This window comes from Furipterus horrens, unplaced genomic scaffold (assembly GCF_987537825.1).
Source record: "Furipterus horrens unplaced genomic scaffold, mFurHor1.1.pri manual_scaffold_4, whole genome shotgun sequence".
Taxonomy (NCBI): domain Eukaryota; kingdom Metazoa; phylum Chordata; class Mammalia; order Chiroptera; family Furipteridae; genus Furipterus; species Furipterus horrens.
The window spans coordinates 5297719-5323365 of record NW_028327174.1 but is presented as its reverse complement, the minus strand read 5'-3'; the positions used below and the strand labels follow the sequence as shown (position 1 = coordinate 5323365).

The following is a 25647-nucleotide window of genomic DNA, read 5'->3' as shown; positions in this document are numbered from 1 at the left end:
ATTAAGATCTTTTTCAAGAACATATTTTATTAAAGGTATGACATAAATAAAAATGTATTCTTGCAAATAATGGCAATATTTTAGAACAGTATCTAAATCGATAATTCCTTGTAATAAATGTGCAACCACTTCCACAGGCCTGAGACATTCACCTCTGCAGCAGCACCCCAAGTTCCTGAAGCATCCTTTCCTGATGACAAGTACTTTGGGAACACTTTGATGAGGCCACACCTGTGAGAGCCCTTCTTAATTTTTGTCCATAGGCAACACTTGCTCATGGTGAACATCCATTTGGTTCGGAAGGTAATTCAGGAAGTAAGACTCCACAGGACTTCATGACTGGGTACGTAGAAGAAGGAACAGGGAGGACTATGTGGATTCATGAATGGTGTCCAGGCTTCCAGCTGGACAAGCAGGGGGACGGTGGGATCATGCATAGAAATAAGAAACACACACGAGAAGATGTAGCTTCTGGGGAAAGAGATATGTGTGAACTAAAGCTATGGCGCCTGTGGATCAGACGGGTAGCATCTTGACCGGATGCAATTGATGAATTTATCCTGAGGCAACACCTTTCTCCTCCTACTCTTGGGTCCACTATCTAGGGGGTCTCCTTTTTGGCAATCAGGGCACCCGGAAAGCTGGATTAGTCATCAGATAGTTTAAGAGAATGTCTCAAAGGGAGGTGGACCATACTGTGACACAATGTGGTAGCCCCTGAGCATTTGCCCGGCTCTGGCCACTGCTGAACACCTTACACGCAGTAATCACATCTTCGTTCTCCTAGCAGCTCTGAGTTAGGTAAGGTCCTTTCCCTTTTAGAACAAATAACTATAACCAGCTAAGGTGTATTGCTAAGGTGTATTGCTTATTATGTGCCCAGCGTTGTGATAAGCATTATTCATAAACTACCATGTTTAATTTTTGCAACATTAAAGTAAGTCTACTCAAGAAATTCCCTTTACAGATGAGAAGCCTGCCCAAGTCACACAGCTGCTAAATGACAGAACCAGAATTTAAACCCAGTCCTGGTTGACTTCAGTGGCCCTGCTCTTATCTGACAGTCTCTTCTGTCTCCTGTGTGTTCCTCTCCCTACTCCCCCACCCCCGAGCTACTGCAGACAATTCCCTCTTCATGAATGCACTTTTAATCTACGCATAGCACTCCACAACTGATTACATTTTCGTGTGATTAGGTTATATATAATCCAGGCTGATGATTCAATTCTTTCTTTAAACCATCTGAAATCTCATCTTGATTAGTGTGATTCTATTTTCTCCAGCCACTTCCAACATGGCTGACTTCAGGGTCCCAGGTAAAGACCCAGAAAAGTGCATCCCAGGAAGGAGCAGGATTCCCCTTTACAGCCAAGTTTCTCTTCTGGGCAGGTCCATGGCTCCTAATTCCTCTTTACATAATTTCCTCTTGAGACCTTCCTTTGAGCAGTTTTTTGTTTTTTGTTTTTGTTTTTTGTTTTTTAACTGGAGAGAGTGAGAGAAAGAGAGAAATGGAGAGAAAGAGAGGGAGCGAAACATCGATTTGTTATTGCAGTTATTTATATATTAATTTGTTGAGTCTTGCACATGACCGGGGATCAAACCGCAACCTTGGTGGACTGGGATGACGCTCTGACCAAATGAGCTACTGGGCCAGGGCCTGTTGATCTTTGATAGGTTTCCTGAACCTAGTCCCACAGGATTTTTGGCTAGGCTGGCTGAGTGTGTTCAAATGCTGCGTACACTCAAGCTGGATCCTCTGCAAAACTAGGTGAGTTTTCCCAAAGGTCAGAGAATCTTCAAAAAATCAGGTGAGCAACCTCCCACAAGGAAATTACTGGCTGTGCTTTCAGGGGTTGTCCACATTTCTTTCCTGTTTACTGTGAACGTGAGTATGAACTATTAAAAATAACAGAAGGCCCTTCTTGACCTTAGCCCCACATATTGCATCCATCCTGTAACAACTTTCATGAGCAGATGCTGTCCTTTTCAATTTGCCTGCTTTTTTACTGCAGTTTGGGTGAATTAGGCCCAAACACCAACAGACAGAATTCCTCCTTGTCCGCAACCTGAGTTGCTTAAGAGCTTAAGATTTTCACTCCTAGGTAGGTTCTTATTCTCATCCTGCATTTAAAAAGCAAATAATAACAATAAAAATCAAAGTAAACTCAACAATAAGCAAACACCAACCGAGGAGCGTGATACTTTAAATATCTTAAAAAAGCTTTTAACTCCACAGATGCTGGTTTGGGGGTGTCCTTGGGGAGCATTAACAATTTTGCCACTTCCTCAAGCCCCAATTGTCCCGAGGCCAAGCACAGCAGAATCCTGTAGCGTGTGGGAATGTGGGAGCACTCCGCGGAGGTCCTCCTCTGCAACAAACTCATCTCACACAGAGCACTTTATTTAAGCATTTTCCTCCATCGTTACATTTTTGCTTTTTTCCACCCTTGTTACCTTTAGCATGTTACGTTTTTGCTTTTTTTCCAGAACGACATTATCTTTAAGACACTGACAAAACGTGGTCTTTTATTAAGTTGGTCTTTTGGGGGTAGTTGAAAAGAAATGTCTTCAAATGTCCTCAGGTCCCAGATGAGTTCAGAAAAAAAGAATTCAAGGCCCCTTCGGTGACAGGGATACCTGGCAGGGGCATGTGGACACGTGGTCTTCAAGAAGCGAATTTAGGTCTCTGCAAGAAACGAATTTACGTCTGGTCCTAAAACGTCTTCCCACTGCTGTGATTTTTGTTTTCTTATTATCAGAATAATGCATGGCCGTTGTCAAACATTTGTAAAATTCAGAGGAAAAGTAAACAACTTGTAATCACTGTGATTTTTGGATGTAACCTGTTCCCTTTGAGAAGGAGATGGAGGGGAGAGGACGCATTGGGTCTCTGGCCCGAATAGGGGCCAGCGGGGCACCTACCCCCTAACTGGACGATTCAACCGAGGTTCCAAAGACCTGCGGCTCAAGGACCCGGGGCGCAGGGCCATCCCCACAGCTCCTCTCGGCCACCTGCACAGTGACTTGGCGCCTTCCCCGGCGGGGCTCCCACCGGTTCCTACGCAGAGACCCAACCCAGGCACCTTCCCCCGTAAGTGTCCACCGACTGAAAATAGATCCCGAGTCCGTCCCTGACCCCCCCCCCCCAAATCCTCCCCTTTAAAGGGAGCCGCCGGGTGACTCCGGGGGAGTTTGCGGAAGCGCCGACAACGTTAAGGCCTTGGGCGGATCCCGTGATTAGAACTGACCCCGCCCCCGGGCCCTCGTCCCCCATTGTGTGAGCGGCTAGGGCCCTGGCTCCGCCCCCTCACCGCCTCCCTCTGGAGGCCCACCCCTCCCCCCTCCCCCCCCTTGGCTCATTTCCGGCCGCCGCTGCTACGGCTAGCCCGTAAGGAGGATTCGGCAGAGGGAAGAAACAACAGCCGCCATCTTGTTTGTGTGCTAGGCTCGGGGGGGAGAGAGGGCGAGAGGGAGCGGGCGAGAGTGGGCAAGCGGGACGCCGGGCTGAGTACGAACTGCGAGAGCGAGAGCGCGGAGGGGAGTCGGGCCGGAGAGAGGCGGCAGGGGCCGCGACAGTAGCAGGGGGCCCGGGGCGCACGGGCCGAAGCGACCCCCAGCCCCCTCCCGCCCGAACACACCCCCACCGCGGCCCGGCAGCCGGGCCGGCGTCGACGCCTAGGGGGGACCATTACATAACCCCGCGCCCCTCAGCGCCTTCGCCCGCCGCCGAGGGCGGCCCCGCGCGGAGCCCCGGGGGGCGGGCGCTCCCGGCACCTGGCCGCCGGGAGTGGGAGTGGGAGCCGCAGCCGCGGCCGTATTTTTTTTCCGCGAGAGCGCAGCGCCCGCTGTAGCTGGGCCTCCGCGGTGGGCTCGGCGTCCGCACGGGCGGGCGGCGCACTTCGCCTCGGCCCTCTGGGCTAGCGAGTTCCGCGCCCGGCGTCCTGGCCGCGCCTCCGCCGCGCGATGTGAGTCGGCGGCGCCAGCCTGGCTCTCGGCTCGCGCGAGCTCTGTGCGGCCATTAGGGGCCGGTGCGGCGGCAGGAGGAGGGCTCGGAGGGTGGGGGCGCAGGTCCGGGAGGGGGCACCGGGAGGAGGTGAGTGTGTCTGGTCGCCTCCTCCTCTCCCCCCTTTTCGCCCCCGCCTCCTTGTGGCGATGAGAAGGAGGAGGACAGCGCCGAGGAGGAAGAGGCTGATGGCGGCGGCGGCGGCGCTCCGAGAGACCTCGGCTCGGCAGGGACCGGCCGCGGCGGGCCGGGGACTGCGCCTCTAGAGCTGCGAGTTCTCCGGAATTCGCCGCAGCGGACTCGCTCGGCGGGTTTGGGTTGCCGTGCCCTCCTCCGGGCCTGGGCTCGGGCCCGGCCCCTCGCACTTGCCCCTACCTTTCTGTCGGGTCGGCATCCCTCCACAGTCACCGCGACCCGGCGGAGGGAAAAAGGAACTTCCCCCACCCCCCGTCGGGGGCCGGCGGAGCCCCCCAAGCCCACTCCGGGGAGCGGGGCGGGGACCCCATCCGAAGAAGAGATTTCCCGGGGAATTCTCGTTTTCCTCGCCTGTATCTCCGAAAGAATTAAAAATGGCCGAGAATGTGGTGGAACCGGGGCCGCCTTCAGCCAAGCGGCCTAAACTCTCGTCTCCGGCCCTCTCGGCGTCGGCCAGCGACGGCACAGGTTAGTCTCGGGAGCCCTCGCCTGCCACAGACCCTTTCATCTTCCCCGCTCCGTGCGGGTTTCTCCTTCCATATTTTCTTCCTTTCCCCTCTTAGTTCTCTCGGTTAAATTTTAAAGGTGTTTGAATGAGCTGGTCGAAGACGTCCAGTAGTCCAACCATTTTCTTCGCTTCCTAATACATTCGTTGCAACATTATGTCATATCGATGTGTGTTCTGGAATTAGAGCTCTTCAGTGGTGCTACAGAAATGGCTTTTATTGTTGCTCCCGTGCAGTTTAATTTTGGAAACGGCAGTGCGTTTGTGTGTACGGGCTTTTTGTGCAATTTTAATTTTTTTGTTGCTGGTAAAGGAGGAATTGCGAATCCTTTCTCCTTGGTTTCTCTTACTCTTTCCTCTACTTCCCACTCTTGCTTTTTATGATTTTCTTTGCACAAGATTTTCTGTTAAGGATGAGGGTATTAAAAAGAAAAATCTTTGTTTTATTTATTTGTGTGTAGATGATCCAGGATTTCAGATTGGACGTGAGGTTTGAGTCAAGCCTGAAATTCGGTTTGAATTATTTTACCTACCATTCCTAGCTTTTCTTTTCTTTTTTTTTTTTTTTTTCTTTCTCCCCTTATTTGCTTTGAGAATCAATATGGAGCGCAGTTCATTTTACATTTTCCATTTCTTTGATTTGAGACCAAAATGTCTGAAACTCTGGGTTTTCAGGTTTGGGAGAGAGCAGGGGCATTTTCTTTGCAGTTTGTAGTCACTTTCTCCGGGGGGTGGGGGGGAGATAACTGATTTGTGGAGTTACGTACTTGGAAATCAAGATAAGAACATTGAGAATTTCAATCGCGAATTGCAAGTACGTTTGAAATGTGCATGAGGTTTTGCATTTGTGTGTCTTTTGCCTTTTTATACTTTAAACATATTTGGAAATTTCTGTTTAAAAAGCTCTAGATGTTCAGGGGAGACTTTCTTCCATCATCTCTTCCTTACAGTTAGTTGGGTGCTATCCTGATGGGCACTGACCTCCTCTCTTGCTGTCACAGTTGTTTGAGGTGCCAGGATAATGAAGAGGAAGAATGGCTGGCCATCTGACAGCCCACAAGATGTTTCCCCCTTACTACGGAGCATCCCTTTTAACTCCCCAAGAGCAGGCTCAACGTCATGGGTCCATCTGCCAGTGAGAGTGCATAATGGAGTTAAATGTACCCTTTGAGTTTGTAGAGAACTTCTAAGCACGTTTCTAAGTAGGTTTCATTTTAAAGGGTGAAAGTGTTGGTATCTTGGCTCCTATAAGAAAGATAACCTGCAAAAATTGGGGACTTGCAGAGTTCCTCTTGCTTCAGGCTTGTAACATCGGCAGTGCATGAACTTTGATCTGTCCTTATTCCTTGAAGTTTCTGTAGTCTTCAGGGATTTTTTTTTTTTTTTTTTACCTTTTTTCCTCAGAATTCATGTACATGATGAGCAGTGTATTCCTTTGCACTTATTAAAGTGTCGTTCAGAAATTCTTACAGATCACCCTTTGACATGTTTTCACCTGTAGATTTTTGGGCTGTTCCATTAGTTTCTAGGTAATGTGATCACAGATTTTACATTTGCGTGAGCCTGTGACTTGCGATATTTTAGAAAAGCTTCTTTTGTGTACGTGATTGTGATGGCTCCGCATTTGAGCAGCTTCGTCTCGGAGTGATGCAGGGCCTGAGAGGAAGGCTTTTCAGACCCTGCCGCGGTCTCTACGCTGATCTGTGTGTTTGGTAACTTCAGCTAACTCATTTTGGTGTAGAGTTTCACCTGTTACATGAAAACTGTTTTGTTGTTTGTTGTATCCGAATAGTTACAAGAGTCCTAAATGTGTCAGGTGGGCTTTTAAAATAAAAAACCTTCAACACTGAGATAAACTCTTGAGTTTATCTTTAGTGAGCTTTGTCTAAATTTTGTAGTGATGGTTGTCTCCCCCTCCCCCCCCTAACATTGTATTTCAAGAATTCTTTGTCCAGTTTTTAATCCTGATGGGTCTGGGGTTTTTTGTTGTGGAAGTGGGGAAGGTGTAAAGAAAATACTATGTCCCTGTGAACACTCCGAGTTGGGGCACCGTTTCACTTAGATTTTGTTTTTCCTCTTTGTATCCAGTAGTGTGTGGTACAAGTTCGCATGCAGCTTTTTAACAGAGCTACTTCACTTTTAAAACTTTAAATTTCAAACTTGTAACTCTTAGGTTCTGATTTTTGAGCTGTCACCTAGACATTTTATAAATGTGAAAGTAAGTTGTTCCTTGGTACTGGGTTATATATTTTATCTTTGGGTCAAAATGATGCCAAAATTTTAGACCCCAGAAACAACTTTTTTTTTTTTTAAACAGAAGTTTACAAGTTTAGTAGTGTAAGTGTGTCTACCAAGAGTGTTTGCATGTGCCAGTTTTATAGGAAAGAAAACTAGAACCCAATTGGGCTGACCTGTGAAAGCCTTACAAAACAAATTAGTGTTTAAATTCCATCTTCTGGATTTCTAAGGTTTGCCACTGATGCAGAATAAAAATGACTTACTCAAAGATTGTTCTAAAAAAATTTTCCAGGTTGATTCAAATAACTTGAATGAAGTTTAAGTTTCACATGTTGGAATGGGAAGGAAGAGACTTATTTTTTAGCTTTTGTATTTTTATTTTCCTGTTTCAGTATTTGCACTTGAGTCATTGAAAGTTTTAATTTACTATGGTTAGGTCAAAACTATTTGATAAATCAAATGACTTACCTTCTCTCAAAAAGATCATAATAACCATTTGTAAAAAAAAAATTTTTTTTTTTTTTTGATAAAATTATTGACAGGAAAGTTACCAGGTAAGTCCTGGAGGAATTTCTTGAACCTATTTGTAACAATAACCTGAGTGATGGGAATGGTGGGGATGATGATATATGTTGCCCTCCTGGCGCACTGGGCATGTTCTGTCACTGCTCCGTACACACTTAGCGCTTCATGCCTGAAAGAACAGGCTCTGGAAAGATGGGTGACAGCAACAGTGCTAGGGTCTGTCATATTAAGTAAGTAAAGATCCTTCTGGGACAGTTTTGTGGCCAAGTGTACTCACATGTCAGAATTTGCTCGGGTAGCTAGTATATAAAATATACTTGCATTTTATTTTATTTTTTTAATATTTTATTTATTTTGAGAGGGGAAGGGAGGGAGAAAGAGAGGGAGAAAAACATCAGTTGGTTGCCTCTTGCACGCCCCAGATCAGGGACGTGCCCTGCGACCCAGGCCTGTGCCCTGACTGGGAATCAAACCCGCGATCTTTCAGTTCGCAGGCGCCCGGGCATTCAGTCCACTGAGCCGCACCAGCCAGGGCTGTACATGCATTAAAACCACTAGATTAGTGTACACAGTGGAGAAGTGGCAAGGAATTTTTAAATGTCAATTTTACTTTCTCAAAACACTATTGTGTATTAGTGGTTTAAATCAACATCCTAACCAGAATGTTTTTGGAGGAGGCCATTTCTTTTTTCAGCTCTTAAGCCTTTGCTATGTTTTCATTTTAATTTTTACACACTAGTGTTTAAATTAGAGTTCTACTTAGAGTTCGTTTATCGATCTTTGACCCAGTGAGGTATTACTGTTAAAATTAAAATGAAAGACATTTTACCAAGTACCTGAACTCTGGCAATTGCTTATTCTCAAGGCCTTGTAAGTTCATTTATAGGACTTCAGGAAGGCTCTCTGTGCTTGATAGGTAAAATGACTTGTTAAGTTATAACTCTTCTGTGTATTATAATATGGATGCCCTCCTCCTGCAGGAGTTCATGTTCCATTGCAGAGGTAAGAAATGTATGACATATTGGTATATCCACTGAATGGGTGATGCGGATGGAGGAAAGGGGTTTTTTCCTGCTTTGATTGCCTCATGGTATTAGTTTCTGTTTTACTTTGCTTTTCTGCTTTCTTCTTAGTCTGTTTTATAAAAAGGGCAAAGTGGATGTATGATTTAATAAGTTGAGGATTGGTATTTAGTGGTGTTTGTTAGGGGTATTAAGTAGTAAATATGAAAGGAAAAAATAGCAAAAATGTTGCAGATACAGTGGGAGTGTAAAATACTTTGTGCTATATTTACAAAAAAACATTTCAGGAGTTATTCTGCCAAACACCCAACAATTAATGGAAAAATAAGAATGCTTCGTGTGTGTGTGTGTCTGAGATTTTAATGTTTCCTTGCAGAATTTTTGAAGTTGATTTTTTTTTAAAATATTTATTTTTAGAACAAGGGGAAGAGAGGGAGAGAAACATCAATGTGTGGTCCCTTCTCACATGCCCCCAACTAGGGAGCTGGCCCCCAACCCTGGCATGTGCCCTGACAGGGAATCGAACTGGCAACCTTTTGGTTCTCAGTACGGTGATAAATCCACTGAGCCACACCAGCCAGGGCTGAAGTTGATTTTTTTTTTTTTTTTTTTAAGTCTGGCATACATTAGAGAAATTAATGAATAAGTTTAAAACAAATTATACCAAGTGTAAAATTTTTACAACAATGAATTTTGCAGATTTTTTTTCCCATGTGATGGATGGTAGTTTTCTGAAATTTTAATGGGAATTTTTCATTGCTTAATTCTCAAAAAGGTTAAGGAGAATAAATATTAATTGAGGTCTTAAGCCTTTTCTAAACAATTTGGATCTCGTTTGTTCTTAGGTGTAGATCTTTTTTAAAATAAATGCCCAACAAGGCAATTAGGAGTAATTTAGTTGAGAGAGAGAGGAAAAATTAAAACTACTGAAAAAACGTAGTGGTTAAGAGATTGGGTTCTGGAGTCAGCTTGGGCTTGTTACTTAAACTCTGTCTTAGCTTCCTCGCCTGTAGTGCCCGCCTTCGAGGACTGGGGTAAGGGGTGAATGGGAACTGCCTCTCGGATGCCTGAGGTGGGGTTGGCGCGGCATGTGCGCTTACTAGGTGCTAGCTGTTTTTACCCTCACTGCTAAGCATACAGGAGAAAGCAGTGGTGGGGTTCTTCATGAACGGACGGAGGCTGGAAACAGACACATGCGTGAGATTCAGAGTGTAGTCTGGGAAGTGAGGCTTCTGGTCCACAGGTAGCCTGTGCATCATCTACTGAGAGACTTTTTTTTTTTTTTTTTTTTTTGAGTCTTAAGAGTATGGCAGCAGAGATTAAAGAGTAAAAGTACTACATATACTGTCACATAGGATGTTGGCTGTTTTGTATATGTAATTGAAATGAAATCAACAAATTTTTGAGGCATAATGATAAATCAGAAAGCAGATTGTCCTTATTGGAAATACTCAATGGATTTTTGCTGAAGAATTGTGTGGTTGAGCACTTTTTTTTTTTCCTATTCTTTATTGCTTATCTGGGTCTTAAAAAAGTACTTTCTTATAAAGGAGGAGGAAGGAAAGTAGAAGGAGCTATGTAGTACTTTTCAGATTTTTTTCATGACACTCAAGAACTGCATTTTGTGTGGTAAAGCAGAGACCTCGTCTCTGTGAGTGAACAAATAATACTATTTGTAATATACTCTATGTTTTCTACTGCATTTTTTTTTTTTAACTGGTTGTGACCCACTATACTGAGTTTATGCCCTTCCTTTGGCTGTGACCCACAATTGGAAAAAAAACTGGCTTAGAAGGGTTGACAAAGTAGCAGTTGTCCTGTATTAGACGAGCATTTTCTGTATGCTAGGTATTTACTCTCTTCAGTACAGGGACTACTCTGGTCATCCAAGCAGACAGACCCTTCCATCCTGGAACATATAGATAAGAGCAGGAGAGCAGCGTTTAAGTCTTATGTGATCAGTATTGTACTTGGGAAGCACAGGGAGAAAGGGGAGCCTGTCCTATAATTACTGGTACTCTAGTGGCCGTCCTTGAGGAGTTGGGATCTGAAGGATAGATAGGGTTAGTTAGTAAGCGTGACCAGGCTAGGAACAAGAGTGTCACCTGTTCAGGATCCTGTAAGTTCCATCTGGCTGGGGGGATAGCAAGAAATATGACCATGGAGATGCACAAGAGGCCAATCATGCAGGACTTAATAATGCTTACTGGAGTTTAGATTTTCCATTTTAGCTCTTTTAAATGGGTGGGGCAGAATTGTACTGTAGATGATTGACTAAGTGAGGAATTATTCGGCAAGGATCAAGGGGAAGGTACGAAGCTGGGAGACCAGTGAAGTGGCCGTTTTAGGATTCTGGCTGTGCTGAGGGTGGCCTGGATTAGAAGATGGATGTAAGTGACAAGATTTGTGGGAAGGTGATAGCCAACAGAACTTAATGATTAACTAGATGTTAAGGTATTGCAATGGAGGAATCAAGGATAATTCCCAAGTTTCAAGTTAGGGCAGCTGAATTGATAAAGATGTCATTTACACTAAAGTAGCAAATGTAGGAAAGGAAATAGTATTTGTGTATGGATATGTGGGGAGGGGTTGTGATGAGTTAAATTTTGGACATTTTGAAGTTGTGTGATTCTCCTGAATTGAGTATGCCTTTCTCTCATTAGGACTTGGGAATAAAGGTGAATCAAGGTGCCGTTTCTGCTCTCCGGTCCTTTAGGATCTGGTGGGGTTGGTAGACATGAACACACAATTTTCCCATAAGTTATACTCTCATAACTTAAAAAAAATGTTTTGAATAAAGGCAGAGAATGGAAATTCACTCTTAACAGGGTGGGTTTGCAGCGTTGGGGGAAAAACTTCATAAAGAATGTGTATATTTGAATGGGGGTAGGAGAGCTGGAGGTAACTTACCTTTTCATAGACGTAGGGAAGTTGGGTATTTCAGGTGGAACAAATATAAGTGGTTTTGATGTGACTGGAACAGACTGTATGGTGGAGGGTTTTTATGGGAGACAGATGGAGAAGGCTGCTGGGGTCCTGTTACGAAAAGACAGAAGTGGCTAAGGAATTTGACATTTATCTTACCATCAGGAGAAAAACTTATGATCAGGGGAGTGACATGGTCAGGGAAAGGAGAAAGACTGATTTTGGTGACACTACAGGATCAGCAGGGGAGAGAACCTAATGGCAGGAAGACCAAGGGTGTTCATTTATCTCTTGAAATGCACTTACCATTTGCCTTGGAAGTTTATAGTAAATTGTAGTTAGCAAAGTGAATTTTGTTTTTTTAAGATCCAAACTTTGTTTACCAATTGTCATAAATGTAGAAAATATAGCAGATAACTAAAAAAACATTCACACACACACCCTTTCTTTACAGATATGTGAGTTTTAGGAGGCTTTTTTTCTTAAGAGATAATATGATAGCTTCAATATCAGGATTCACTGTGGGCATTCCCAGTCGAGTACACAAATCCAGTACTCACAGCTTAGCTTCTCACACGATGTTACGATTATTCAAAATCAAGAAATGATCAATGGTAGTTAAGTTAGCATGCAGTTCCGGGCAAGATGGAGACCTAGACTGACACACTCTCTTTCCCTCCACAACTACTGCAAAACCAGAAATAACCAAAAGTTCCAGAAAATAAAGCTACTTGGAAGTCCAACATATGAAGTTATAAAGAAGTGCTTGTCCGGACGGGTAGGAGGGGCGAAGCTGGGCCGGAGAGGCAGGGTGGCGGGAAGCACGGACACCCGGATTTAAGGGGAGGAGAGAAATGCCCAGGGACCACCCCTGGCTGCAGACCAAACCCGTCAGCTCGCGATTCCAATGCCGGGGAAGGCAGACCCCATTGGCTCGGACTGTGGGGACGGAGGAGCAGGCTCTCAGCGGAGAGAGAACGGCAGGAATCCATCTTGGACCCCCGCCCCCACACAAAGCGCCACAGTGTGGTGAGAAGGGTCGCCTGGTAGTGAGGAGTGCACGGGGCTCCACCCCCTATAGCGTAGGAGGTGTGACAGCCCCGCCCAGGAAGCAAGAAACTGCCAGGATGGCAGGGATAATGATAGAGATCCCAATCACGCAGCTGACAAGACAGCAAATACATGAATTAATGGACGAACAGATAGATAACCTTTCTGAGGCTCAGTTCAGAGCTATAGTCATAAGACAGCTTTCAGAAATAACAGCAGGACTTAAGACGGGGAAGGAATGAAGCTGGTCCTGCTGAAATGAACAAAAACACATACGAAACTAGTGGTGAGGGAAAGAAAACCGGGGATCAAATCAACACATCGGAACGCAGGGAAGGAACGAACAGTCATCAGTGCAGAAAGAGGAAACGAGAAGTGAGGAAAATGAGGAGAGGCTCAGAAACCTCTGGGACAACTATAAGCAAGCGAACATCTGAATTATAGGGTTGCCAGAAGGTGAAGAAGAACTAGAAATTGAAAAATTATGTGAAAAAATAATGAAGCAGAACTTCCCTAACTTGGGGAAGGAAATAGACTTACAGGTCCAGGAAGCACAGAGAGTTTCAAATAAACTGGACCCAGGGAGACCCACACCAAGACACTGGCAAGACATATTCAAAGTAATGAAAAGCAAAAACCTACAACCACGATTACTCTATCCAGCGAAGCTGTCATTCAGAATAGAAGGGCAGAGAAAGTGCTTGCAGGACAAAGTAAAACGGAAGGAGTTCATCAGATCCAAACCACTGTTATATGAGATGTTAAAGGGACTTGTTTAGAAGAAGGAGGATCAAAACTATGAACATTAAAATGAAAACTATCACAACAACCAGCAACAGAAGCTAGGGAATCTAAACAAAGGCAAACTAAGGCAACGAGAATGGGAAAAGAATTATAGGTATGGGGAACATTTTGGGGGGAGGTCAGCGGGGAGGGCGTAGGGAGGAAAGGGAGGGAGATGGTGCAGGAATTAAGAAGCATAGTGGGAGGCAGTGGAGTAGACAGGAAGAGGTTGAGAAGAACTATATGCACAACCAATGGGCATGGACTAGGGGTGGGGGGAACAACTGGAGGGGGGTCACTGGGTGGAGGGGAGCAGAGGGAAAAGAAATTGGGACAACTGTAACAGCATAATCAATAAAACATTTTTTAAAAAAGCATGCAGTTCAGTTTTAATATTAGCATGTCATTGAGTTAATTCTAATGATGGGATTTTAATATTGTGTATAATAATATCCTCATCTTTTAGTTAAGGTCACACCAAGAAGTGTCAGTATATTAAGTTGATAAAAAGCAAGACAGTGTAAAACTTGTAAAAGTAGGTCCCCTGGCACGTTTTCGGTCAGTACTAATACATCATCTCTGTTTAAATTTTAAGAACTAACTTAAATGTGCTAAGGTTAAGAGTCAGTCTCGTCGATCACATCACAAAGTATAAACACCACTTTGATGTCATGGTCGCAGGACAGGGTTGAGAGTGCACATTTTGAAATTTGCTCCACTTGTGCCCTTTGACTATTGGATTTCAAAATTCAACAGCTGCTGACACGCATAGCTATGTGATCTGGTAAAACTTAATATTGATTATAATCTGATCCAAGTTTGTATATATTCACAGGTCATTTCCAGTTGTTTTGGCAAGTTTACAAGTCTTAACAGCATGGATATTTCATTTATAATTTTCTTTGTGTTACTTTGTTAAGTAGTTTTAAGTGCTTAGGTAGGCTGTTTATGAGTTGTTCAATTCTGCTTCATCTACAGAGTATTAAAATACTATTTTTAAATTACTGAAGGAAGGTGAGTTTTACCTGATACATTGTTGAAATTTGCAAAATTGCCTCCTTTTAAGGGCTGTGGTGTTTTTTCTTTTTCTTTTTTTAATCTTTTAAAAAAAGATTTTGTTTATTCTTTTAGAGAGGAAGGGAGAGAGAAAGAGGGAAACATCAATGTGTGGTTGCCTCTCTCGCACACCCCCAACTGGGGACCTGGCTTGCAACCCAAGCATGTGCCCTGACTAGGAATCGAACCTGTGACCCTCTAGTTCACAGGCAGCGACTCAGTCCACTCAACCACACACCAGCCAGGGCAAGGCTGTGGTGTTTTAAAATATCACGCTTTTTAAGCACCCAAAACAGCTGAGTTAAGAGTGCCCTAAACCAATAAGAACAAGAGATTTTGTGGGATTGATAGTTTCATTGTCTAGCCAAACTGTTTTTGGAATTATTAAAGTTATGTAGATTTGACTTTCACTCCATCCTTCTTTTCTTTTTTTTTTTTTTCCCAATTCCCGAACCCCTCACCTGGAACTACTAGGAGTTCTGAGTGCTTTGATTTCTGCCAGCCTAATCACTCACTTTGCTCCCCTTACTTGGAATTTTTTCAGTTGCTGAATTGGCTGAACTATAGGTTGTTCACAGCCTGTTCTCTTTCTCTGCACTCTTCACCTGTCCAGTTCCTACTCCATCCTCTGGCCTCGCCACTGCGTTGGAAGAAACCGTTTAAGAGCAGAAATGTTCATTTTTTAAAAAGCTTTTTAATACCGGTGAAAACTAATTGACAGGAGGAGAATCCATGGATGTATTCTGCCTTCTAAGTGGATACTTGAGAATAGACTCGTTTGGGGATAATTTGTATGGCTATTTTGCTTAATGTACACAGTTTAAGAGCAGAGCTGAGCTTTTATTTGACTCCAATTTACCTGAACTACCAAAATAAGCCTGTTTATTCAACAAATAATGTATAACTGGAAGAGATATTATGCAGTAGAATGAGATTTTGAAGCAAAATTATCTCCATTTTAAGTTGTTTGGCATCTTCGTTAGTAACTAAAATAATTTTATTTATGCTCACAGACAATGCAGTGTTTGGGATTATACTGTAATCTTAATTTTGAAGGTTATGCTTCATTTACATGTTTCATGGTGGGCAGTATTTGTGTAGTTTTTCATGTCTCGTGGAATTGCCTTGATCATTTGATTTATGGAAAAGCTAAGTGAGATGAGTAGTTATTTTACAAGAGGTTTGTTTTTTATCCTCACCTGAGGACATGCTCACTGATCTTAAGAGTGGAAGGGAGGGAGAGAAACATCAAATCAATCGGTTGCCTCTCGCAGGCCCTCTGAATGGGGACTGAACCTGCAACCCAGCATGTGCCCTGACTGGGAATTGAACCCATGACCCTTTGGTCTGTGGGGATGGTGCTCCAACCAACCGGCCAGGGCTTATTTTACAAGAGATTATGTGGCTGAATCTGCTTTGAGGATCACAATAATATAAAAGATACCAAGGGTGACCTACAGAATCAGTATGTAATAACGAAAGGACGTTTTGACTCAGTGCTAGTTTCCCACGTGCTCAATCCAAATTTGTTTTTGTTTAAATTGCCACATTTCTAATACATGGGCCATTGAATAAACCTTGTGTATTCTAAATTTTTCAGAAATTTAAATCTGCCGTGTCACATTTTGTTTGCTTCACTATGTTTAGACTGAAAGTACATTCAGATGGAGGAACATTTTACTCAAAGTCACTTTGTATTTGAACATCATTAAATGTATATGGGAACTTACCAGTAAACTATTTGGTAGGAGTGGCCTACCAGATACTGGTTGATGATTTAGAGATAGTGTGAGTTCATTCATTTCATCAAGTTGTATGTGATAGTTTTGTGATACTTGCCACAGGATAGTTTAAAGGGAATGGAATAAATTTTAGATTTATAATCAAAGAGAAACAGGGGAGAAATAAACAGATTACATATCTAAAACCTCACCTTAATGTTTAGAAAAAACACTTGGTGTCTTTCACTTTACCTCCTACTTTCAATCCACTGCAGTCTGGCTTTTGCTCTCCAGAATTCCCCTGAACTGCTCTTACCTAAATTACTAAATATATCCTATTATCTACATTCAGTGAGTTCTCTCTGGAGCATGGAACACCACTGACATTTCGTTCTTGGAACCTGGTTTCCAGGATGGTATTCCTGGTGGATAGGCTGGGAAGTGTTAGGTTTTAGCATCCTTTGTTTGTTAAGCCCATTGTCCTTTAAATACTGGCATTTGTCATGGTGCCATTAATATCTGATCATGAGTTAAGCTCCACATTTCTGTCTCACGTCGCCATGTGTTCTGATTGCCCATGCGGGTAGCAGTGCCACGAGCCACACCTGTCAGGGCAGCGCCGCTGGACTCTTAGGTTGTCCACGCCAGAAACTAGGAGCCATCCTTGTTTCTATTTGTTCTCTTAAACCCCTGCCTGTAGTTAGAAAAAGAGCTCTTTAAATTGGCTTCTTTGATGCCTCTGCTCCCTTACTGCTTCGGCTCCTGAGTCACGTGTTCATTTCCATCATTTCTCCAGCAGCGGCCTCCTAACCAGTCTCAGTTTACTCCAGGCTTGTCTGTCTGATTCATTCTTCATCGTATTTGCTTGGCTAGGCTCTAATAAATGCACATTTGTTCATACTTCTGCCTAAAATTCTTTAGTACATCAGTTGTCTCTAGGATAAACTATCCCAAACTATTATGTTACAGGACCCTTTCGGTTGCTGCTTATATTTGTTGAACATCTAAATTTTATTCAGCTGATCTCAACTAATCCCAGTGAAGGGCAAGTTGATATGGAAGCCTAAAAAGATAATTTATTTGGATCTTTTCTTTCTTCCCCTTTCCTTGAAGGAAAATGAAGAACTTGAGATTATTAGGAGGCATGAAAATGAATCTGGTCAATACTAAAACCCACTGTTTAGTAGGATTTGTTTAAATTATGGCATTTAAATTTTTGTTTTTCCCTTGCATCTTCATATATACCGTTTTTAGTTTGGGGCTTGCTTTTCTGCTACTAGTTTTAGACCAGTGGGTTTCATTTGCTATTTATGATAAACCTTGCCTAATGATGTAACCTCTTATTTTAGTAACCTTTTTACGATATACTGCTCATGAACTTGCTATCAGGTGGTTTTTTTGGGGGGGGGTGACCTTTGTTGAAAGATCTAATGGGGAAAGATTTGAAATTTAAAAAATTATTTGATTTTAGAAAGAGGGAGGGATAAACAGAAACATTGATTTGTTCTTCCACTTAATTATGCATCGTTGGTTGTTTCTTGTATGTGCCCTGACTGGGAATCGAACCTGCAACCTTGGCATATCTGGGTGAAGCTCTTAACCAACTGAGCTACCCTTCTAGGACTGAGATTTGAAATTTGATGGCTAAAATCAACTCCACATATTAGGGTTTTTTTAATACTCACCTGAGGATATGTTTATTGACTTTAGAGGGAAGGAGGGGGCGAGAAAGAAAAAGAAACATTAGTCCATCAGTTGGCTCCCAACTGGGTTTGAACCCACAACCTTTTGGTGCACAGGATGACATTGCAATGGACTGAGCCACCAGGCCTGGGCCACATACTAGGTTTTTGAGCTTTAGTACTCTTAGTCCTACCAGCATAGACTTGATTATTTACAGGTTGAGTTATTAGGGTACTACATTTTCCATATCAAAATAATATGATCTTAGGGAAGCCATTGTTAGGATCAGTTACTGCAACTATAAAATGAGAGAATCGGTCATTTTCACACTACTAAGACTATCCTGAAGGATCTCACTGATTCTTAAATCAATTCCATGAGGGAGAGAGGAAGGTAGAATAAGTTTTACTACCTCTTGATAGAAAAGGTAACTTGAGCTCCCAGTTGGAAAATGGCAGCTAAATGAGGTCACCTTGAAGACTTGGGTTTAAATCCAGGTATTTAGACTCCTCGAGCAATACCAGGGTAGATACCACTGATGACTGATGGCATTTAGAGGCACAAATGTCCAGAACTTTGAGGCACAATCAAAATGACAGTCGGTGATGTCAGATGAAATAATAGCATCTATTTGATTGGGGATCAAAATCTGTATAACTTATTTACATAGTCTTCCAGATTTAATCAATATAATCATTAAAAATAAAAAATTTTAGGTTGAGATAAGGGAACTTTCATAAAGTTGCAATTTTCAATAAGATATAATTACAGTATACAATTGTAGAATTGCTAGAAACATCTAATCATTTCATGAGCATGTCCTTGGTGCTATGGGAAATGTAACTATTAAACAAGACCCTTATTCTTCAGATACTTCTAATTTGGCAAAGATGTGCGCAAATACTATTTAGCTGTAATGAAAGACAGAAGATATGAAATACATAGTTGAGGTTATAACAGAGTGAGCCATCTTGAGAAACAGGAGTATTGGAAACAGTTTTTGAGTTGAAACCTGAGTGGTAACAGGTCTGTTGAATGTACAGGATTGCTGTTAAAAAAAACAAACAAAAAAAAAACCCACCCTAAGATCTTTATTTTCAAAGTCTACCAATGTAAACCCTCCTGTCTGCTTCAGAATGGAGCCTGACTTTGTAATGTGATGTTTAATGTTTTGCATAAACATAAATCATCAACCAAGTGCATTAGGCTATACTATAGGTTCGATTAAAATCCTCAAGGTTCTAGTAGAATAAGACTTTTATATTACTGAAGTTAATTTCTCAATGAACTCTGTATATATGGTTATTAATCACTTCTGAGATTGAGAAGATTAACAAGAGTAATACAGTTGTTGAGGTACCAGAAACAATGCTTGCCTCATTGAAAGTGCCTCATAGAAGTTAGCTCTTATTATTATAAACCAGTCTTATCTCCTAATAGGGTAATAACTCTACTGAATAATGATACTAAACATTTTCATATTTTTAATATGTGCTGGGCAATATTCTAAATACTTTTATGTATATTAACTCATTTAATCCTCACAACCTATGAAGTAGGTACTTTTCTAGTATACAGTGTTGGAAACTGGGTTCTTCTGTGTATACTTTAGAATCATCTTGTCTGGCTCCCTAAAAAACTGTTAGGATTTTGATTGGCATTATACTGAATCTGATGTCTTTATATAATATCAAGGAGTTGTAATCAGATGTTTGGGATATTATTCTATTTATTTAGGTAGTCTTTACTTTCACAATTTACATGTATTTTATAGTAACATATTGTCAGGTTTTTCCTAAGTTTTCCCCATGCTACCATAAAATGTATTAAAAAATTTTTTCTAGACATTTGTTGCTAATGTCTAGAAATGCAGTTTAATTTTTTTATATTTTGGTATATTTAGTCACCATAGTAATCTTTCACTATTTCCATTTCTTACTGTATTTCCATACAATAAGTTGTGTTTCTTCCTTTTCAGTCTTTTAGCTTATAAATTTTCTTATGTTATTGCTTTGGCTGGATGCTGTAGTACACTGAATAGAAGTGGTTGTCATGAGTATCTTGATTTTGTTCTGGTGCTGAAGAGACTGCTTTTCATGTTGATCCGTTATGCATGTTTCCTGTCAGTTTTCTGTTTTTGGAAGAGGCCTTCTTATCAGTTTAAAGACGTTCTTATCACTTTCATGATTGCTAATTTTTTTTACAAACGTGATTTGGTATTGAATTTTATTCAGTGTTTATAGCCATTGAGATGAATCTGATATGTTCTTCTTTGTTAATATGGTGAATTTCCTTTATAGATGATCTAAAGCTCTAAATGCAACCCCCCCCCCTTGGATTCCTGAGATTACCCCAACTTGATCATGATAATACATTTTTAAGGCACTAATAAATTGGTTTACTCTTTTTTTTAAGGATTCTTGCTTCTATTGTCCATGGTTTGTACTGGCTATGTGTGATTTTTAGAGTATTCTTTCTCTTTTCCAGAACTGTTTGTGTAAGGTCAAACTGCCTTGTTCAGTAGGACATACCTGTAAAAAACGTTTAGATTTAGTGTTTTCTTTATGGAAACATTAACCAATTATTTATTTCTAATAGTAATGGGATTATTCAAGCTTTCTATATCTCCTATTAAACTTTTTAAAATGGGAAATGTCAATTTAATAGAGTAGAATAAAGAACTCCCACACTGACTGGTGTGGCTCAGGGGGTTGGATGTTGTCTCCCAAACCCAAAAGGTCGCTCGCTGGTGGGTTGCTGGTCAGGGCGCACCTGCTGGGTTGTGGGCCAGTCCCACTTGAGGGTGTGAGAGAGGCAGCCAGTCTGTTTCTCAGATTGATGTTTCTCTCCCTCTCTTTCTCCCCCACCTCCCCAAATAAATGAAAACTAAATTAAAAAAATAATAACTCCTAGGTGTGTGTGTATTGCTTCAAGTTACCAATATTTTCGTGTGCCTCTTTCCCTTCCTTTTTACAATTGAATCCAAATCTAAACAAGGTATATCTAGATGTTAAATCTTTTATTTGATAACACCTCCCATTCTCTTTTTTTGCCATTGATTTGTTGGAGAGACTGGGACATTTATCCTTTCTATTTTGTTTTTGATGAGGGTTGGTGAGTATTTTATTAGAAATTTATCCTTTTTTAAAAAAACAAAAGATTTTATCTTATTTTTAGATAAGGGAAGGGAGGGAGAAAGGGAGAGAAAAACCATTGGTTGCCTGTTTCACACCCCCAGCCAGGGACCTGGCCCGTAGTGCAGGCATGTGCCCTGACCGGAAATCAAACCAGCGACCTTCTGATTCTCAGGCCAGTGTTGAGTCCACTGAGGCAGACCAGCCAGGGGTACACCCCCCCCACCCCACCCCCAAAAATCCTCATCCGAGGATATTCTTAGAGGGGAAGGGAGAGAAAGATCAATCGGTTGCGTAACACATGGGACCAAACCTCCAACCCAGGCATTTGCCCTGACCAGGAATCGAACCCATGATCTTTTGGTTTACAGGACGACACACCAACCAGGGCAGGAATTTATTCGTCCTTGTCTGTCTCGTGCTTTTTCTTTTTTTTGCATGAAATTAGTTACTAGTATCACTTTCTCATTTTACTTTCTTTTTTCCTTAACTTTCCCAGAAGTTTATGTTTATGTATTATTGTCTTCAAAGAACCAACTTCTGGTTTGTTGGTACCTTCACAGTTATATCTGTTTTTCTCTTGTTGATAATTAATTGCTTTTATCTTTGATCTTCTTCCTTTTGTTCTTCTAACATAATTTAGACACTTAGGTCATTAATTTTTAGCTTCATTTTCTAAAATAAGCCTTCAGGTTTAGAAATGTATTTTATTATTACTCAGTTTCTTCTGTGATTTCCCATTTAATTTGTCACTTATATGTATATTTTTAAAATTTCTAAATGGGTAGAGATTTTTATTTTTCCCTAGATGTGCGATAGTGAATTTTTTTTTTTATTTATTTATTTTTTTTTGTATACTTGAGGGGAAAAGTAGAATGCCAAATCTCTCATAAAGTAGGTACGATCCCAGTTTTGTGAGTTATATAAATAGAAATGATTAAGGAAATGTATCAGTATATTAAACAATTTTCTTTAAGTAGTCAAGTCAGATAAGTTATATTTGAGACTATTTATATGATAAAACCGTAAGATACATTTTATTTTAATGATGGATGGGCACATAGATTTTTCAAAAGGAAAGAAAGTTCTGTGAAAGTCTGTACTCTAAATCATGTCCTGAGATATAGTTCAGTTCGATTAAGATATGACCAGAATGCTTAACTGTGTAGGGCATTAGGCACAGAATTGGTCTATAAGTGATAAGATAAGTGCTTTCCAAAGAGCTTCAGTCTGGGTGCATTAGGGTGTGGGGGGTGGGGGAGGAGGTGGCAGCTGGGAGGGGGGAGAGAGACAGACAGACACTCAAAATTTCAGTGCCATGATAGAGTGCTATAGAAGGGGAAGGGCACATAGAGGAAGAGTTGTACTTAAAGACCAAGATTAATTGAACCAGATAGATCATTTAAAGTGATATCTTGTCTTCAAGGGACAGGCTATATTTAATAGGATAATCTTGTAGATTCTAGTACATTTAATTATTAAATACCCAGTAATGCCTTTTTAATATGAAGACTACTTGGGAGAATTAAAAGGGAAGAAAACTCAAGTACCTAATGTATATAATGAGTCAAGACTGTCAACAGGTCAACGAAGAACAATTTTACCCTTCCATATGACACTTGGTGGTACTGAAGACATTTTTGGTTGTCACCAATGGGTTATGGATAATAATAGCATTGTGAGAAGAGAGTAGGGTTCTGCGGAGTAGCTTAATGGTGCACAGGACAACCCTCCCTTCCCCAACAAAAACCCTGGGTTAATCTATAATTTCATCCTCTTTGGTGGGGATGGGACAGGTAGGGTGAGGGAGCTAGAGGTATGATTTTGTATCCTATTTCAGCTAGATTTTGGTTAAGGAAAACTAGTCTCTAGGCTGAGGTGAAAGCAAGCTCACGCCACAGATCGAGGCCCTGCTTTGTGGCAGCCACTGTGATGAGAACTTGGCAGAGGACGGAGGACAGCCCCTTGCTCCGTGAAGCTCACACCAAGTGTCCTTCAGATGATGTGTCTTGTATCAGTTGTCTTCATTGTTATGATAGTTTAACACTTTTGTTCTGAACTAGTTTGTGTATTAATAAATTACTTTAATCTCTTCTAAAGAATTCTGGGATATTATGCAGTTTAATTGTGTATATATATATATATATATTTTCATGATTATCAATACAAACTTTTGGCAACTCATAATGGGTATTATACTAAGATTCAATTCTTTTTCCTTAGTCTTATTATTTTAAGTATAGTTCATTAATTGTTTAAACTTGTTGGCATAATCAAACGTTCTCTAATTTTTAAATATGTAGACACAAAAACATATTTTAGTATAATATGAAAAACTGCAATACAAACAGATAGTATCCTCTAGAGTGAGGTGTAGAAATGTAATGTTTATCAAAAACAAAATATAAAGCAATTTTTAATTTTGATTTTTGTCAAACTAACCATTATGTTTCCTCTTGCTTTTAGATTTTGGCTCTCTATTTGACTTGGAGCATGACTTACCAGATGAATTAATCAACTCTACAGAATTGGGACTAACCAATGGTGGTGATATTAGTCAGCTTCAGACAAGTCTTGGCATAGTACAAGATGCAGCCTCTAAACACAAGCAGCTGTCAGAATTGCTACGGTCCGGTAGTTCCCCTAACCTGAACATGGGGGTTGGTGGCCCCGGCCAGGGCATGGCCAGCCAGGCCCAACAGAACAGTCCTGGATTAGGGTTGATAAATAGCATGGTCAAAAGCCCGATCGCCAACATGGGGATGGCTACTAGTGGGCCAAACCAGGGTCCCACACCATCTGCAACAGGCATGATGAACAGTCCAGTGAATCAGCCTGCCATGGGAATGAACACAGGGATGAATGCTGGCATGAATCCTGGAATGTTGACTGCAGGCAACGGGCAGGGGATGATGCCTAATCAAGTCATGAACGGTTCTATTGGAGCGGGCCGAGGGCGACCTAATATGCAGTACCCAAACCCAGGCATGGGAAACGCTGGCAGCTTAATGGAGCCACTGCAGCAAGGCTCCCCCCAGATGGGAGGACAGACAGGATTGAGAGGCCCCCAGCCTCTTAAGGTAAGTGCAGTTTCGGTTTGTGTGCGCTATCCGTATATTTCTGTGTTCCAATGTCGTAGGGAGGGCTGAGGCCAGCGCTTCGTTTATTTTTCTTGTTCATATTTAATCTTCTTACTTGGTGTAGCATTTTCCCCATATTTTATGCCAAGGATCTGCTGTATTGTCACAGATATTTTCAAGCTCTTACATTAAGTTCAAGTAAAACGTTTTATACAACTAACCAGTGTTGTAGCCCTTCACAGTTTGTTCCAGATGGTTGTCAGGAAATTCCTGTTCTCTCCGGCACAATATCAGAATATTTTCATATTACTTCTAAGCTCACTTTAGCCTCCTTATAAAAATACTGTTTTGAGATAGCGGCATTATACTCTCTTCAGATAGACTTTATTTGTTACTACTGCTTTGATTGTCCCTGGTTTTTAACAGATAATCTATTATAAGATTTTTTAAATGTTATTTTTTTCTTATTAGTTGATGGGAATTAGTTATTATGGAACCTCAGTTAACATACCTGGTATTCCAAGACCTATTTTCTTAGTTTTATTAATTAGAGAATGTTAAATATGTTTTTAAGAACCTTTAAAATGTGTATTCTCTTTATAATTAAGACATTAATAAACACATTTTTGATACTTATTCTGTCATAATTTTCCTGTATATTTTATTCCTGTTTCTTAAAATGATATTACACTATAGATGCCACTACCTGGCGTGTAGTTAGGAAATGTTTGTTGAATGGAAGAGATGGCTCTGCTTGAAAGGTGGTATTGGGGATGAGTAAGACTTCCACAGGGTACTGAAAGCAAGTTTTCTCTGTAAGAGGAACTGAGCAGGCAGTAGGGCTGCGTTGCTCCTGAGAATCGTGATGGTGGGAGCTCATGCGTGAAAGTAAGATATAGGCACTGATCAGGAGTGTGGAGATGTAGGAAAGCCCTTCAGGTGTTTTACTACACAATAAAAAATATTGACATTAAACTTGGGAAAGGTGGTGTTGTGTCCCTACCTACGCCATAGATTCTCTGTCTCTGGCATTTTTATGTTGCTGTGTTAATGTGTTTTACTTAGAATATTTGGAGTGAAAACTAAAAACGAGAGGTAAATATCTCATTTAGTTCCTAGGAACTTAGTTGTGAAAAGTCCCTGCCCTCCTGATGTTTATATTCCAATGGGGAGAAGAGGGGTGGCAGACAGTAAACCTCCACTGATTGATCAAATATTTATCAAGTTCTAGCTTTGTGCTGAAGATAGAGCAGTGAATAAAACTTACTTCCCTGAATTAACTAACTAGCGCTCACAGAAGATGTAAATTTATAGTATTTCCAGGTAAGTGCTGTGAGAAAAAATAAAGGATAAGGCTTTTTGGGCGAATGCCTAGGCTGGGAGTAGGGCCTGTTTCATTTATAATCTGAATCACAGATTTCTTGCATCAACATTGTTTGAGGAATTGAATGTATATAGTGAACAAAAGAAGACAAAATTCCCTGTCCCCAGGAGCTTTATTTTCACAGGAAGGTGGGGCAGGGGTAGGGGTGGGGGGCTTAATTATAAAACCTTTATTATTAAAATATTTCCTCGCTTTAAATGAGTGCACAGATTTTGAACCATCCTACCTGGGTTAGGATCTGAGCTATCCCACAGCCCTCCTCCTTAGCTAGCTGCATTTTCGAAGCTTGTTGGTTAAATCGTTTCACTCTCTTGGTTAAATAATTTCACAAGACATCATATCT

At 41.4% G+C, this 25647-nt stretch overlaps 1 protein-coding gene across 1 annotated transcript in view; it reads left to right on the top strand.

Moving 5' to 3' along the window:
* The first annotated feature begins 3424 nt into the window (after positions 1-3424).
* Positions 3425-25647, top strand: part of EP300 (EP300 lysine acetyltransferase) — a 68442-nt gene continuing 46219 nt past the window's right edge. Inside the window, exons 1-2 of the mRNA XM_090272373.1 lie at positions 3425-4666; positions 23307-23920. Coding sequence (XP_090128499.1) covers positions 4573-4666; positions 23307-23920 — 708 coding nt within the window. The 5' untranslated portion in view covers positions 3425-4572. The remainder of the gene's footprint in view (positions 4667-23306; positions 23921-25647) is intronic.